We start from the raw sequence: 17,685 nt of genomic DNA, 5'->3' as shown, positions 1-17,685 counted from the left end.
AACGAAAAAATTTTAGTGATTGCATTTTTAGAATTGAGTTGGACTGTCTCAAAATCTATTGGACTTCGCATTCATGGTTAAGGTAAATAGAAAATAACTTATGACAAGTATTGAGAGATGCACTGGGACTAAACATGCGTGAGCTTTCTAGGTCTCAGAATTCACAACCTCAGCCGTGAAGTATTACTGAGAAATACAAAGAAATCAAATGATACATGGTTTTAGACTTTTTTCTAAGTATTTGTGGATAATTTTTGTTGCACATTAAAGAATGTTGATTCAGTCAACGTACTATTATATAATTTTTCCCTAAAAATCAATAAAAATACTATTGCATAAAAGTATCAGATTAAGATTGGATATAATTGTAATAAAATTGGTACTATTATAAATAAAATTTAGAAGTTAGATAGAGGAATGAAGACAAATGTAATTAGTAAAGCTTACTTCACAAATAAAGAATATGAGGTAAGTGACAGCTAAAAGGACTAGCACAAGGCCTCACAGATAGTGGTGGGTTAGAGCTTGAACTCAAGTCTTATATTCTTTTCATAGATCATAAACAGAAAACAGAAAATTTTCATTCTAATGGAGAAAAAAGGATTTTGGTTTATATCCTTACTCTTTAAAACTGTGTCTGGAAGAATCACTTTAAAGGCCATGTAAGGAATATTCAACCTCTCGCAGTGTTTAGTCCAACACGAGTTTTCTACATAATTGTATTCCACCACAAATGAGAAATTACTCCAGGGGAAATCTGCACCAATATGTTGATAATGTACGACTACACAGGAACTTGTACTGAAGACAAAAGAAAGCCAAGAAAATGGAATTATACTTGTGTCATTTTTTTACTTGCAATGCTAAAAGATGACTGTTTCTGGCTATTCTATTCTTGTCTAATCTATGCTTACTCATCTTGGAAAGGCACTGGTGCATTTTCTGTTGATCTGATCTCCAACTGTGTTAATTTTTTTTAAAATTTCTTTTTTATAATCACACTTAAAAAAAAAAACCCAGGATATAAAAAACTGTGGACTATTTCACATCCTCAAATGCAAGGGACCCTCATTTTATACCTGAGTACTATCAATAACAGAAATCACCATGAGAAATCAATCTCATTTTCTTACAAATGTAAAGTCTTAATCTTTGAGAATCTATATAACAGAATATTATCTGACAACTTCAAAATGGGTTTTTTTTTCCTCAATGGGCTTTGTAGTTAATTTAACAACAACAAAAAAGATGGACATTTACATATCATAAATTTAGCTTTCCCATATTCATATTTCATATAACATAGCACCTACTATAATTAAAATTTTCTACTGCTACTTTCTATGTAGAACAATCTAGAAGTTAAAAAGTTATATCCAGTTTTTATAGCCTCCTATTGGATTTATATCTCTTTTTATTATTTGGATCCCAATATTTGAAATAAACAATTTCTACGTAAAATAAGGCAAAATAAAGACATTTTTAGAGAAATCAACACTAGATTTATTATTAGTAGGTCCTTGCTGAATGAATTTCTGAAGGATGTACTTCAGGGAGAAAGAGAACCCAGGAGATAGGAGATGTAAAAAACAATGCTGAGCAAAGAAACTGGTAAAAACAGGGTAAGTCTAAATAGGCACTTCTGTACTAACTAATACTAACAATAATAATGATAATTCAGGGATATTAAAATAAGATTGAACTAACGTTCTGGAAACTAATAATATATAATACACAAGGCTATGATCTGAATTAAAGTGCTCTATCTAAAGCATTTCTCAGAAAGAGGGTAGAGACAGTGATTATTTTCAGAAAAAATTAAACTTTTAAGTTAAATTCTAGAAGAAATTTTGCTTTTGCTGTGGAAATGGTATGTCTGCTCCCCATAGTGAGGAAATACATTTTTACCCATTTGAAACACCGTTAGGTTCCAGAAAGTCTTTTCTTTCATTTGAATGAAAGACAGTCAATGTTAAACCTGTTGGAAGAAAGAGAAATACAGTTTTTTTTAGTGTTTTGTTCATATACATTTTTTTGGTATGTCATATAATTCACTACCATAAAAGAGAATTAAAGATCTGTGAACAAGGATTGCTGATTTCTTTTTCTTTTCTTCTTCTTCTTTTTTTTGGGGGGTGGTGGTGGCTGGCACTTCTCCTTGGTGTTATAACGCTGTGCTCTAACCAACTGAGCAAACTGGCCAGCCCTTGTGAATTATTTTTCTAAGTCTAGCATAAAAGAAAGTTTGGAACATAGGCAGCATCCCTGGTGTGTATGTGTATACATGGAGATAAAGCATGGGAATTATGAATTCATTACGTGAAATAAAAAAATGGATCAAAACTTATAGTAACCAAATTAAACAATCACCAATCCTGTGCAGTTGATTTTATTTTGCTAGAAGTCATGAGAGATTTTATCTTTTTTCTCTAGCCCATAATTTAGCTACATAATTAAACAGCAAGAGACTGTATTTCAATGTGGTAGCAATGCAGTAGGGAATGTGGGGGGGGGGTTGTTTTTTGTTTTTTCCCTCTTTCTACTGGCTGTATCAGAAGCAGAAGACTTATTGGGCACCATCATTTCTTAGATTCACTCCTGCTTCTTAATTATAATTTAAATTTCTCATTTTACTAATGTTTAAACAGAATATAAAAAATTTCAAAAAATTCTGTACCCACACGTTTGGCTTATTTTTGGTAGACATAACTGATTTAAGAATAGTTTATTCTAGTTCAAATAAATTCTACACTTAGTGTACTTTTATCAATGATAATGTTCACAAACGTATGATGTAATAATGAGAGTAATGGTTAATAATTTCATGTAACTTGACATAACAGTTTTGATAGTAATAAGGAATATGTACTATTTCTCTTTTGTAATTCATAGGTGATTCATATTATTTAAAACCTAATCTGCTTAAATAATTTGTATTAGCTATGATCCCCAAGTAGATTAATTACTTGGTGAGTGCATTACTAGATCTTGCAAATACAAAGAAAATGGAATGACATTTTTTACTTTCTAACACTAGACAGAAAAAAAGGCCTAGCTACTAGAAACTGAGGATAGTTGCCAGTCTGAAAGAGAGTAAAAATATTTTCCAGTTCATAGATTCAGTGTTTTTGTGTCAGTAGACATTGTTGAAATGAAGATAACAAGAATAGTGATGATATAATCCCAAATGCCAAAAGAAACAGGGGTGTTCAGCATGAAGCCTAGATAAGAAGAGATAAAGAATAACAATCTGTCAATATATCTTAAGTGACATCAAAGGAGAAGGTGCCCCATCAAGTAGTATTAAGTATTCTTCTTTGTGGGGCAGGAACATTTCCTTAGTGTCTTCACAGACACATGCCTCTCGCTACCCAAATACCTTAGTTTTATAATGCTAACATTGCTCAGCACTTTCCTGATTTTTTAAAAAATGTTTTCAATGACCCCAATTCCAGACAACTGTGGCAAATTCAGCCCCGCAATTGTTAACTATTGCTCTAACATTTTGGTACTAGTAGAGATCTTATGAGTATTGTGAATACAAACTCAGCTTTGTATTGGAAAACTGAATGAAATAACCAATAAGATCCAAGCTTTGCAAATCTGTACTCTGGATGCATAACTTCGTTAAGAAATAGTACCTTATAAGGCTCTCCTAAAAGAGCTTTCTAGTCTCACATTACTATAATTTAAAATATTAGCTAACTTTACTAACTGCATTGATGAGTGGATATTTATTACTATGTTTGTATATATTTCAGCTCAATCTTTTTTACTACTCTCAGTATGTACTAGATATACAGGGAGGTATTCATTAACTTATTCATTTATTCAATAAACTTTTATTGAGCGCCTTCTATGTTGTAGGCATTTTCCTAGGTGCCGGGAATACAAATTAGGGCATGACTTAGCCGCCAGAAGCTGAGGGTGAGGACAGACAAAAGAATCAGTTATTACAGCTCAGGGTGGTAAGTGGTGCCTTAGAAGTATGCACATAATGCTCTGAGAGCACAGAAGGAAAGCATTTAAATCAAGACTTACTGAACAAATGTTTTAACTAATTTTTAAAGGATGTGTAGGAATTGGCTTCCTAAAGAAGGGAGAAGAGCATTCTCATATCAGGAACAGTAGGTATAAAGGCATGGAGGTATGAAACAGCATGGCAAATAGTTGGTAGAGTTAAAGAAATATTTTAGGAGATGAAGATGGAAAAAGATGCAGTTTATAGAGTGAAGGGAAATAATAACCAAAGGGTGACATAGGTTGAGGTTGGTATTTTATTTTATTTTTAAGACTGGAGGGTTTAAACATTTAGGAAAAGAGTTATTAGGAAGGAAGCTTGGGCTAGAAAATAATTAATGGAACAAACTGCTTGAGACTGCAGGGAAAGATGGTATCCAAAGCACAATGAAAGACTAGTCTTCAAAGGGAGGAGAAATATTTCTTTTATAGAGAAATGAAGAAAGGATAGAAGAATTGAAAGAAATGAAGGTAAGTTTGTAGATGGTAGGGAAGAAAACTGAGGAGGAATCTTACCCAACTAATGGAACTTAGAAGGCATAATTTCCTTCTAAAAATTAGGGGATGGATGGCATAGTAGGGGTCTGAGGTTTAGCCATTAAGAGAATAGGAACAGGAACTATGAAAATATAGAAATATTGTTAAGAGTTATTAAGAGCTCATTTAAGTTCAGAGAACATGAGCTTATAGTGGCACCAATCTAAATGGATGTGTGATTTTCTCCAATAGTGCTCAGCACCTCAGGTGTAGGAATAGAGAGGTTAATTGTATTGATTGATTCAGGTTTGAAGTTTAAATGGAATGTACAATAGAAGGATGAGCCTGGTTAAAGTGATGGGTCAATAGATGGTACCCAGTGTCACTTTCTCCCACAATCAACCAATTTACAACTATTAAAAAGCAACGGCAGCCAAGATGGTGCTGCTAGAGCTCAGGAGAAGAGGAGGAGAGACCTACAGAGTTGATAACGGCAGGAGCAGCCATGATGAGAAAGAAAGGATTGCCCTGACTGTTTCTAGAAGAAATTTTGACCACTTCAAGGCTGGCCCTGGTGAACACACAGAGCAAGAGCTGGCAAAAGTCACTGCTGTGCCCTTCAGATGAAGTTGCTTGGAGGCTACATGGGAGAAGAAGGTCTTGGTGGCCCCCAGGTCTTGTGAACCCACATAGGAGTGAAGAGCCACAGACAGCTGAGAAAAGGAGCCACTCCAAGGCTGATGAGTCATTGCAAGGGACCAGTGCACAGCCCATCCCATGGGAAGTATTTGGACTGCAGGAGATGGGGGAGAGGGCCCACCAGGGGAAAAAGGGGGCATACCATGCACAGCTGATCTGCCCTCCAGTCAGCACAGGACCACTCAGTGGAGACTGGTCAAGAATATAGAACTGCAGGGGATGTCATTTGCTGAAAAGACTCAGGCCCAGACCAGAGTTTCCATATAACAATGAATTTTATGGTATGTTAGTTATATTTTAATTTTAAAAGCTGATTAGAGCAATATATTTTTTATGTTCAAGCATTTGTTATCAAATGAAGCATAATTTAAAACTCCTTACCTTCCATTTTGTTAAGGATTTTAATGAGTAAATGCTTTTCATCATCTGAGTCCGTTCTTATTATAATCAGCACCTAGTCAAAAATAAGAATTTCATACACACACACACACACACACACACACACACACACACACACACACACAGAGTCATTGCCACACACATTTTTTGGTTTTGGTTTTGTTTTTTGGGTTTTTTTCTATTTTATTTATTTTTAAAATTTATTTGTTTAAAATTTAGGTAGAAAATCACTTTCTCAACCTACAAAGAAAGGAAAACATCACAAATTGAATTTAAAGTCAATTGATAAGGAACAAGTTTAACACACAAAGATTAACATCCTTAATGCATAAAGAACTCTTGAAAATGAATTAGAAAAATCTTAACAGAAATTTGGTGAAGGACATGAGCAGACAAGTCACGCACCCAACAGAAACACAAGTGGCTAATAAATACGTTCCAAGATGTTCATAGAAATGGAAATTAAAACAGAAAAATGGCATTTTTCATTTCTCAAACTGAAAATATATGATACCGTATAATACTGGTGCTATGACAGAAACAATGTCAAAACCTTCTAGTATAAGTATGAATTGGTGAAACTTTTTTGAGGAACAGATTGGATTCATAAATCGAAGTCTTTAAAATGTTCATTCACTTTCAACCAATTATCCTACTTCTTGAAATTATAAGCAAATAATCAAAGAAAATATTTTTCTTTAAAAATGTGGAAGGCAGTACATAACAACGTTTTGGTCAGTGACAGACTGCATGTATGATGGTGGTCCCGTAAAATTATAGTACCGTATTTGTATTGTACTTTTTCTATGTATAGATATGTTTTCAGATTCACAAATACTTACCATTGTGTTACAATTGCCTACAGTGTTCAGTAAAGTTACATGCTATACAGGTTTGTAGCCTAGTAGCCATAGGCTATACTATATAGCCTAGGTGTGTGGTAGGCTACACCACCTAGGTTTGTGTAAGTACATTCTATGATGTTCGCATAACCACAAAATTGCCTAATGACACATTTCTCAGAATATATCCTTATTGTTAAGTGACATATCACTGCATCTAAATGATTATTCTTTTTCACATTTTTGCTACAGTGACAAAATACCCAATTTAATTGGTCACATGAAACTAATGACAATAGTAAATATTTTTATTGTAAAAGATGTCAATACTTAAACACAAAGGAATAAATTCTGGTAAGGTCAAACATCAGTGAGGAAAATATTTTAGGGTAGGGCATTCTTAGCATTCCTCAAGTATTCCCACATATGCGACTATCAATACATAAGCTGTCTCTGCCTATATTGTTAGTGTAAAATTCAACCCAGTCAAGTTTGAATTTGTTGGAGAAAACCGATGATTTGCTGCTATATTTTCTTTCTTACTGTTATAGTTTTTGGTTGTTTTGGGCGGGGGCAGAAAATCAGTTTCAATTTTAAATTTCTCACTTATTAATTTAATTTAATGACTTAAGAGTTACCCAAGAAACTATAAAATTAAAAATATAGGGGGATAGAGTGGAAAAAGAAGAAAAATGCAACATGAATATGTGTACAGATTTAGTATAAACCATTTGAAGTGCTTTTCTGTTCGATAAGATTTTAAAAAGCATTTTCTCTTAAATCTTCATTAATGCAAACTTCATATGCTTGATGTAGGGTGGACAAATAATATCCAATATAATCCAAGGCATCAACTAAGTGCTTTCTTTGCAGAATCATATGAGATTCTGACTCAATATTTAAAAATAAATTATTGTAGTTCTATGCATGTATGTTCATGGACTTATGTAAGTACCAGACAAAACTGTTGACAATTAGAGAACCAATCCATAGAAAATTGTGTATAACAAAAATTAAAGTACTTTTTAACTCAAGACATGAATAATAATGCAAATCATCCTTTCTCTGGGTCTGATTCTGTTCTGTTACCTTACTTAAGGAGAAAGCTGTCAAGGAGCCAATTAGTACAGACTATTTGATAATTTCAGAGTTCAACACAAAAACTTATATCCAATTCTTATTTAAACTGATTACTTTTATCTGCTTTATTCCAATACTTAACCTTAATTTGCTGTTGACTTTGCATCCAACTTAGTATCTGACATTGTATTTCTTGTATCTTGTAGTTGGTTTCCGGCTTTTTTTCCCTAATAAACTGTACAATCTGCAGCTGTCTCCAAATGTCTTCCAGATAGGAACCTAAAATGCTTTTGTAGATCTCTTTTGCATTTGACAAATATCCTGTTAAAGCAAAATTAGAAAAAATCCCATAAGTCCTTTTTTTTTTTTAAATTTAAATTTTATTTTCATTAATGCTTTTGTAGATCTCTTTTGCATTTGACAAATATCCTGTTAAAGCAAAATTAGAAAAAAATCCCATAAGTCCTTTTTTTTTTTAAATTTAAATTTTATTTTCATTGAACATGTTTATGGTCATTTTGTTCTTTGAGAAATTTCATGGTAAAACAGCCAAAAGGAAGTAAGAGTCATAAGAGAGACCATTAAAATTTCCTTTAATCCTTTTCTGATTTTGATCAAAGATATTCACTAATAAAAACCTTAAAACTGAGTGAAGCTAAAAAATATGTACCACATGTCTCTTTTTAAGCTACATAACATCAATACGCCTGGATATACTCTACATATTCTCTGAATATATCTTATCCTTTCCTGCCTCCTGGCTTGTTAAATGCTACTGAACTTTTCCTGAATCCCAGGATCTCTACTTAACATGCAATTCCTGTTAAAATGTTACTTCACTGGAATTTTCTTGGTATTTTATCTATACAAGTTTTGTGTCTGATTTCTGGTTATGTATGTATATGACTTAATTACCTCAGGAGCTTATAAATTCTTCCAAGGTAGAATACATGGTATTAATACACAATTAACTTGTATAGCTGCTAAAACAGTAGTGCATAAATTCAGACTCACTAAGGGCAATTTTTAAACAGAGATTCCTGAGATCCATCCTTGAAGGTTCATATTCAGTAAATCTAGACTTTGTCCCAAGGTTTTCTGTGTCTAAGAAGCTCTCTGTGTGATTCTGCTGCATGGTGAGTTTTGTGAAATACTGCAATAGAGCACCTGGCATAGTAACTTATGTAGATTGTGTTTAATAAATATTAACATAATAAATGAAATAATAAATTTTAAAAATCTAATGTTTATGTTCATATGTGGTATGTGTAAGTGCATATTAATTGTAATTTTATGTTACTATTGCTAGATTGATGGGCAACTTAAAGATTGACTTATGTTCTTTCTGCCTCCTAATCTTCAAGCCTCACACTGATTCTCCATACTGCCATCAGATTTAACCTTTTGAAAAATAAATCAAATCCAATAGTATCCTTGTTTCAGTGGATCCCTATCATCTGCAGAATAAGGTCTAAATTCCTCTGTGTGGTTTATAAGGTTCTTCGTGATTTGGCTCTTTCTTACTTCTCCAGGCTTAGCTACTGTTGCTTTATCCCTTGTCCTGTTCAATCTAGCCACGTGGAACAAACCCACTGAGCCATTCCTCTGGGATCTTAAGTCTGCCTAGAATATTCTTTTATACTTTATCTACTTGGCAAACTTCTACTTATTCATATTTTTAAAGCATATTCATCTTAAGATAACAGTCTCCATTCTTTGTGCCACTGCTATGTGTCTCTATTATAATGCTCATTACATTCAGTAATAAAGACTGAATTTATTTCTGGGTTAAAGCCCAAAAGGGAAACTATACTTCAACCTTAAAACTTTTTACATTGCTAGTTTGAGAGAGGTAGCAAACTAGAAGCTGGGGGGAAAAATTCTGGGAGTAAGCAGGGCAGGCAGCCAGACCCCCCAGGGATTTTTATTCCTCTGCCACTATACAGAGAGATAGAAAGGTGGACAACCTAACTTGATCTTTGCTTTTGAGAGGTTTAGAGCAGTAAGAAAATCCTCCACTAAAAATGTCGAGAGCAGTTATGTTATTCATTACGACTTGGTACCCACCGTTTAAGAAGTCAGTTTTCCAAAAAGAATTTTGCTTTTATAGCATTCCTCAAGGTAGCCAAATAGTAATGCCAAAGTGTGATTTAGGGAATGCATTTCTTTGAGGAGCAAAAATAATACATTCTAAGAATTTGGTTCTCACTGGTCTCACTTAATCCAAGTATAAATTATGGAGTACTTAGAGATGAATACCCTTCAAGCAATCCTCTATTATTTCTCTAATCCAAGGTTTTGATAAGAATTGAGCATATTGTACTTGGCTAGATTATATACTTGGCCAAGTATTATAACTAAGTTATGCCACCTTTAGAAAGCTCAACATGATACTTTTCCTTTCTTCTCCAATTCAACCACTTGCATGTTGATACTGGACCTGGTTATCTTATCTCCATCTCCAGACAAGTAAAGATTGGGGGGCTAAAGCCCTAGTTTACAGTACCTAGAACAAGTGTAAGGGTGTGGTGTCACATGCCCTTCTATTTAGCCATCTGTCTTAATTATACTTCTCAGCTTCCATAAAAGATTGCCAGTTCTACAAACAGCTAGTCTGACTATTAATGTATAATGTTAAAGCAGAACATCAGAATCTAGAATATCTGAGCTCCCAGCACTGTAGCAGGAATACAACTGTGATTCACTGCTGCTCAATAGTTATCAAAACCTTGAATTAGAGAAATAATATTTCCAGGTAGGTAACAGATAAGAGAAAATGTCTGGGTCTTAGATCAGAAAAAAACTATTTTCACTTTATATATGAAATAAGTTTTAGAAACTCCAAATTATAAAATATAATCCCATAAGCATACCATTACTAAACAAGTCTAAATAATCCGGCAATACGAGGAATAAAGTAGTAATGTAGTAGAGAAATATTTAAATGATTTTGATAGGTTAAAAAATTTTTCTAAAATCTTCAAAATTTCCAATATGTTCAAAATAGTTTGATTTTTATTACTGAAGTAATTCATATCCTAATTTACATATATAACTAAAAAATTAATTGCAAAAGATCCTACTCCTTATAATTGAGTTATATTTTATCTAGCCAAGATTCAAAACCACAAAGATGCAATGACGACCTAAAATATTTATGATAAAATACCAAATCTCACATTAAAAAGGAGTACATGATGATGATTATACAATCAGATCTGTTTTAGGTCATTAGTACTCTATAATTCAGACTTAGATCAGAGAATCCTAATCTTATTTTTTTAGGTGATGATAGTTGTTAAAGACAATTTCTTTTAATGAACATAAGCAGAATAATATATATATATTCCATTATAATTATGTCAAAATGTATATACTGCTTAGTGTAACAGAAGTCAAAGAAGGCTATATAATTTCTTATGAGGTATATCTTTTTCAGAAAATGTTATTTCAGATGAAATACTTCAATAGGTAGAAAAGGGGAAATAAAATTTTCCCCACTAACCCAAAGCTGTGTCCAAGCTGCATGTTAAAAGCACATCTCTAATCGTTACCAGAAGGTGTAAGAGAGCAGAAAGCTTGAATGTCATTTCTCTTTCATCGTTTGTACCTAAGTAAGCAAAAACATATGTAAAAACATATTTTAGAACATTTATCAGAATCTGCTTAATAATAATAGATAACATTTATTATTGAATGCTTACTATATGCCAGGGTGTATATAAGCTGGTTATTTCATTGAATCCATAACAACAATCCTATGAGGCAAGTTAATTATAAGCCTCATTTCATGAATGAGGAAATGGTCTTCATAAGTAACTGTGCAAGGTCAGTTAGTGAATAAATTGTGCAGTTGGCATTCAAACCCAGACATCTAACCTTATAGCTCATGCCCTTGTTTCTTCCAAAGAATATTTAATTATTTATATTCTTGTTGGGAAAAAAAGCCAACTATTTTCAGTTATAAAACAAAAGAAAATTAAATCCATAACTTGCCAACTGGTTAAGATAAAGGTGGAGGATCATAACATGAAGAAATGCTTTGAAATGGAGGTGGACACCTGAGAATATCTGTTCAAAGATATAACATGAACAAGAGATGTATTCACAGCAACAGGCCAATTGCCTAAGTAATGTGTTTCATGTAGTTCCAGAGCTTTTTGAAGACAATAGATTGGATTTTTCTGCATGTAAAAGTGACACCAAGAAGATGGGATTCTTGGCCCACTGCCCCAATTTAACCACATCAGCTCTACTTTTCTCTGTTTTATATATTGGGATACCATGAAATATTTATTTGAACAAAAAGTCCTGCCAAAAAGTTTTCAAATTGCTAATCAAATCAACAAAGATCAAAGCACATTTGTAGTAGTCCTTGGGAATCAGGAGGCAACAAGAAAGGCAATTAGGGGTAGAATATCCAGTCCCTGGAAGGACTTGTGGGAACAAGTCAATCAGGATTTAGAAGGTATGAGAATAGGTCAGAGAAACCATATTTGGGGACTGGAAATGTGATAACGCTTGGAAAGTGGAGTACAGACAGACTAGGAAACCAGTTGTGGGAAGTGGTCTGACATTCTAATCTAGGTTTACTTAATTGTAGTCTTTTTTTTTTTTTCCCCCCCTTTTTGTCTTTTTTCATGACCGGCAACGGATCGCAACCCTCAGTGTCACGCCCGTACCGGACCGGGACCGGCAACGGGATTGCAACCCTCGGTGTTGCGCCCGCACCTCACTCAGCCAGTGAGCGGCCAGTCTGTATGTGGGATCCGAACCCTCGGCGGGAGCGCCGCCGCACTCCCAAGCGGCGCACTGTAGCAGTGCGCCACCAGGCTGGCCCTATATTGTTTATTTCTTTTTTTTTTTGTCTTTTTTTTTTTTTTCCCCCCCTTTTTGTCTTTTTTCATGACCGGCAACGGATCGCAACCCTCAGTGTCGCGCCCGTACCGGACCGGGACCGGCAACGGGATTGCAACCCTCGGTGTTGCGCCCGCACCTCACTCAGCCAGTGAGCGGCCAGTCTGTATGTGGGATCCGAACCCTCGGCGGGAGCGCCGCCGCACTCCCAAGCGGCGCACTGTAGCAGTGCGCCACCAGGCTGGCCCTACTTAATTGTAGTCTTAAATATACCTCAATTCTTGAGTCAATGAAAGAATATCAAGTATAGCAACTATATCACTTGCTCAGGATTAAGACAGTATTGTTCCAATTGGATACCCCAAACCATGTTCCTTTCTTGTCCTCCATTATATTTCATAAATATTTATGCCTATATATTGTATAATAATCACCATTCTGCTCAATGGTGTTCAAAGCCCTTAGAAGCTCAATCCATATTCAACTAATTTAAAACCTGAGTTACAGGACTCAAACTATATTCAGAAGTCATGTGTTTTTTTATTTGTTGGTTTTGTGTGTGTGTGTGTAAATCTTGTCTTCCATAATGACTAGCTTTCTGACAACTATTATCATTACCAGAATGCCAGTTCCCCAAAGTATTCTTGATCATTTATCTTCACTAATATGCCTTTCCTGTGGCTCACAGGTATTTCAAGTAGTAAACTATGGGTTAATACCTCAAGGTTTTGGTGACTAAAATGTTGCTCTGCCAAAAGACTGGGTGCTCTATTTGAAAGAAGATAAATATGACTTTCTTATAGTCTTTTATGTTGTATTTAATTCTTTTCTTTTTAAGAGAGTTAGCATTTAAAAATATATAGGACATCTAAATTTAATGAATTTAGAAGATTGACTTTAAAAATAAAATCAAGTAGGTTCCAGTAAGATGGAACCTTGTCTCTTCCATTGAATACAATCCCTCTGTCTCTTCCATTGAACACAACCCATGTAGTATTTCCTGGCTTCAACTAAAGAAATCCCAGAACCCAGAAGTGTGTACCACTGTATGGACAGAGCTACAAGAGAAGCCCTCTATCCATAGTCAGAGAAGTGGGAAAGGGGATTCTTAAGGATAAGAATGAGTGGGAGAAAATACCCCCCTTCTTTTTTTAAAATATTTTTTCCATTCTCTCCTGCCCCAGGTCCCATAGTGGTAGGGTCAGCAATAGCAGGGTTGCAAATCTCCATTGATTTTTTTTTCCCTTTCTGTCCTCTTGCCATTTGGCCCCAGAGCATGATGCAGTCATGATAAGTTCACAACAGAGTGAGATAACTAAAGCCCTCACTCTTTGGTAAAGGGATAGTGAAGGGAAGCTCCAGAGAGGCAGAATACGTTGGGGACATAGTGGAGAGAAGAGATCTCAAGAGAGTGATTCCATAGAGTGATATAATAACTCTTGAAGAAACCTCAGAGCTGCATAGGCATGGATGGGACCCTAAAAAGTTTACCAAAAGTTTTGAGAACTGACCTATGGGCCAGATAATTTCCCAGGTTGTACACTGGCCACCGGATGACACGTATGTGGGACAGGTTCAAATAGCACTGCAAAGGCTCTAAAAACTGAAAGCACATTCCAACTACAATCCTCAAAAGGCATATAGCCTGAACTTAACCAGGTTTGACTGCCTGCTAAAATAACAGCAACAAAAGGTAACTTTCCACCGAAAATTTAAGCAAGACCCAGAATCTCATAACATGATATTCGAAATGTCCAGGAAACAAATCAAAATTACTCAGCATATGAAGAACCCAGAAAATATCAACATGCAAGAGAAAAGACAGTTAACTGAAGCCAATTTCTTTTTTTTTTTTTTTTTTTTGTCCTTTTTGAGACCGGCCGCACCGCGCTCAGCCAGTGAGCGCTGTGAGCGCACCGGTCATCCCTATATAGGATCTGAACCCACGGCAGGAGCGCTGTGCTCCCAGCACCGCACTCTCCCGAGCGTGCCACGGACTCGGCCCAAGAGAAAAGACAATTAACAGAAGCCAATTCTGAGATGACAGATGTTGGAGCTATCAACCAAAGACTTTAAAAGCAGCTAATATAACTCCTACCTTGAATTCCTAGGATAAATCCCAGCTGGTCATTATGTATTATGCTTTTAATATATTGTTGGACTCAATTTGCTTAAATTTTGTTTGGAAATACTGTATCTATGTTCATGAGGGATACTGGTCTATAGCTTTCTGGCTTTATCTGGTTTTTGTATCAGGGTAAGGCTGAACTCATAGAATGGGATGGGAAGTATTTCCCCCTCTCCTATTTTCTGGAAGAGTTTGTGTAGAATTGGTTTTATTCCTACCTTAAATATCTGATAATTAGTTTGTGCAACCATCTGGGCCTGGAACTTTCTTTGTGGGAAGTTCTTAAACTACACATTTAATTACTTAAATTAATATGTTTCATAGGTTGTCTATTTCTTTTTGGAAAAGCTTTGGTATTTTGTGTCTTTCAAGAAATTTGTACATTTTATCTATGGTGAACTTACTGGCATAAAGTTGTTAACAATATTCCCTTAATTATCTTTTTAATATCTATAAAATATGGAGTGATGCCACTTCTATTATTCCTGATATTGGCTATTTATATCTTTTTCCTAATGGATCTGGCTAGAGGTCTATCAATCTTATTGATCTCAAAGAACTAGCTTTTGGTTTCAATGATTTTCTATATTGTTTTCCTATTTTCTATTTCATTGATTTCAACTTTAATCTTTATTATTTCTTTTCTTCTATTTACTTTGGGTTTTATTTGCTTTTCTTTTTCTACTTCCTTAGGGTGAAAACTGAGATCATTGATTTAAGACTATTTTTCTTGGTCTCAAAATAATTGTAAAGCACTATAAATTTCCCCCTTTGTGCTGCTTTAGTGGCATCCCACCAATTCTGATAGTGTTTGTGTTTTCATTTTCATTCGCTTCAGGATACTTTTTAATTTCTCTCTGTGTTTCTTCTTTGATCCATGGGTTACTTAAAAGTGTTTTATTTAATTTCCAAATATTTGGGGATTTTCCAACAGTCTTTCTGTTATTATATCTAACTTAATTCCATCCTGGTCATGGAATGACTTGAATTCTTTTGAATTTATTAAGAATTGTTTTATGGCCCAGAATATGATCTATCTTGTAAATGTTCTGTATACATTTGAGAAGAATATGTACTCTGCTGCTGTTAGATGGCATGGTCAGCAAATGTCAATCAGGTCAAATTGGTTAATAGTGTTATTCAGGTCTACTATATCTTTGCTGACTTTCTGCCTACTTAGTCTATCAATTATTGAAAGAGGGGTAGTGAAATCCCTGACTATAATTGTAGATTTCTATTTCTCCTTGCAGTTCTATCAGATTTTGCATCAAGTATTTGGAAGCTCTTTTAGTATGTGCAAAAACATTTAGGATTATTATATCTTCATGATGAACTGAAACCTTTATTATAAAATGACCAGTGATTAAAAAAATTCCTGATTATATTCTTTGTTCTGAAATTGACTTTGTATGATATTAATACAGACAAACCACCTTTCTCTTGACTAGTGTTAGAATGGTATATCTTCTTCTGTTCTTTTACTTTTAACCTTTATATGTCTTTATATTTAAAGTGTGTTCTTTGTGGGCTGCATGTAGTTGCGCCCTGCATTTTATCCAATCTGACAATCTCTGCCTTTTTTGGGGAATACTCATATATAGATATTTAATCTGCCACTAATCCCATCAGTGCATTTTTTATCTCATATATTATAGTTTAGTTTCTAGAAGTTTGATTTGGGTCTTTCTACATCTCTAACTTTTTGAACATATGGAAAACGGCCATAATAAGTTTGTGTACTTCTCTCATCATTCTAATATCTTTGTCAGTTCTGGCTTTGTTTGATGGATTTTTCTCATTATGGGTTGTGTTTCCTTGCCTCTTTGTATGCCTGGTTATCTGATTGGATGCCAGACATTGTGAATTTTACCTTATTAGGTGCTAGATATTTTTGCGTTCATATAAATTCTCTTGAGCTGTTAGGGGATACAGCTAAGTTCCTTGGAAATAGTTTGATCCTTTGGGTCATGCTTTTACGATTTGTTAGGTCAGTCCATAGCAGTGCTAAGTCTAAAGATAATTATTCCTTACTACTGCGTCAAGAGTTTTCTGACTACCCCATCAGTTATGGGTTTTTGTAGTCTAGCTGATAGGAACAGACATCTTCTGCCCTGTGTGAATGCAGATTATTATTCCCTCTAATCCTTTCAGATGGTTTGTTTCCTCAAACTCAGGTAATTTTCTCACATATATTCTTTGATTGATACTCTTAAACTAGAATTAAAAGATAATAAAAATCTTTCCATGAACTTTTTTTTTTTTTTTTTTGTCCTTTTTGAGACCGGCCGCACCGGTCATCCCTATATAGGATCCAAGCCCGCGGCGGGAGCGTTGCGCTCCCAGCGCCGCACTCTCCCAAGTGCGCCACAGGCTCGGCCCCTTCCATGAACTTTTTTTTTTTTTTTGTCCTTTTTGAGACCGGCCGCACCGGTCATCCCTATATAGGATCCAAGCCCGCGGCGGGAGCGTTGCGCTCCCAGCGCCGCACTCTCCCAAGTGCGCCACAGGCTCGGCCCCTTCCATGAACTTTTTTTTTTTTTTTGTCCTTTTTGAGACCGGCCGCACCGGTCATCCCTATATAGGATCCAAGCCCGCGGCGGGAGCGTTGCGCTCCCAGCGCCGCACTCTCCCAAGTGCGCCACAGGCTCGGCCCTTTCCATGAACTTTTTAAAGACCCTTTATACTTGAGGGAGATCCTCTGCAGATCTTTAGGACTCTCTTTATGAAGCTCTGTGCTCTCTAATATACATTCTTGAACTGTATTCATCTTGGTCTCCCTGGACTCTCAGCTCTGTTTCCTCAATTCAAATTGTCCACAAGGCTCTTGCTCAGGTACCCGTCCCTCTCCATGCCATGTCCTGGCAACTCTTTCAAGGCAGTAAGCTAGGGTAATGGTCAGGCTAACCTCACTTGTTTCCCATCTCTCAAGAGCCACTGTTCTTCATTGCCTGATATCCATGGTCTTAAAAACTTGTTTGATGTATTTTGCCTTTGTCTTTTTTTGTTATTTCTGGCAGGATGATAAATATAGTCCCTGTTACTCCGTCTTAGCCAGAAGAAAAAAAATCCAGGATTGACTTTACTCCATTTTTTGACTTCCGTTTTTTGAAGGAGACTGAGTAGTTCAGATGCTAACAATAATAGGGTTAATTTGGTTTCTGCAATAGGAATCTGTCAAGTAAT

At 35.3% G+C, this 17,685-nt stretch overlaps 1 protein-coding gene across 1 annotated transcript in view; it reads right to left on the bottom strand.

Moving 5' to 3' along the window:
• The window catches only part of LOC103594357 (chromosome unknown open reading frame, human C9orf84), a 93,987-nt gene that overhangs the window by 19,141 nt on the left and 57,161 nt on the right, over positions 1 to 17,685 (bottom strand). Inside the window, exons 14-18 of the mRNA XM_008577567.1 lie at positions 11,023 to 11,127; positions 7,660 to 7,838; positions 5,578 to 5,650; positions 1,909 to 1,978; positions 623 to 801 (exon numbers count right to left, since the gene is read on the bottom strand). Of these exons, the coding sequence (XP_008575789.1) occupies positions 623 to 801; positions 1,909 to 1,978; positions 5,578 to 5,650; positions 7,660 to 7,838; positions 11,023 to 11,127 (606 nt within the window). The remainder of the gene's footprint in view (positions 1 to 622; positions 802 to 1,908; positions 1,979 to 5,577; positions 5,651 to 7,659; positions 7,839 to 11,022; positions 11,128 to 17,685) is intronic.

Source organism: Galeopterus variegatus, unplaced genomic scaffold, assembly GCF_000696425.1.
Source record: "Galeopterus variegatus unplaced genomic scaffold, G_variegatus-3.0.2 Scaffold1541, whole genome shotgun sequence".
Taxonomy (NCBI): domain Eukaryota; kingdom Metazoa; phylum Chordata; class Mammalia; order Dermoptera; family Cynocephalidae; genus Galeopterus; species Galeopterus variegatus.
Note: the sequence above shows the minus strand (reverse complement) of the source record. Positions and strands in the feature narration are given on the sequence as shown.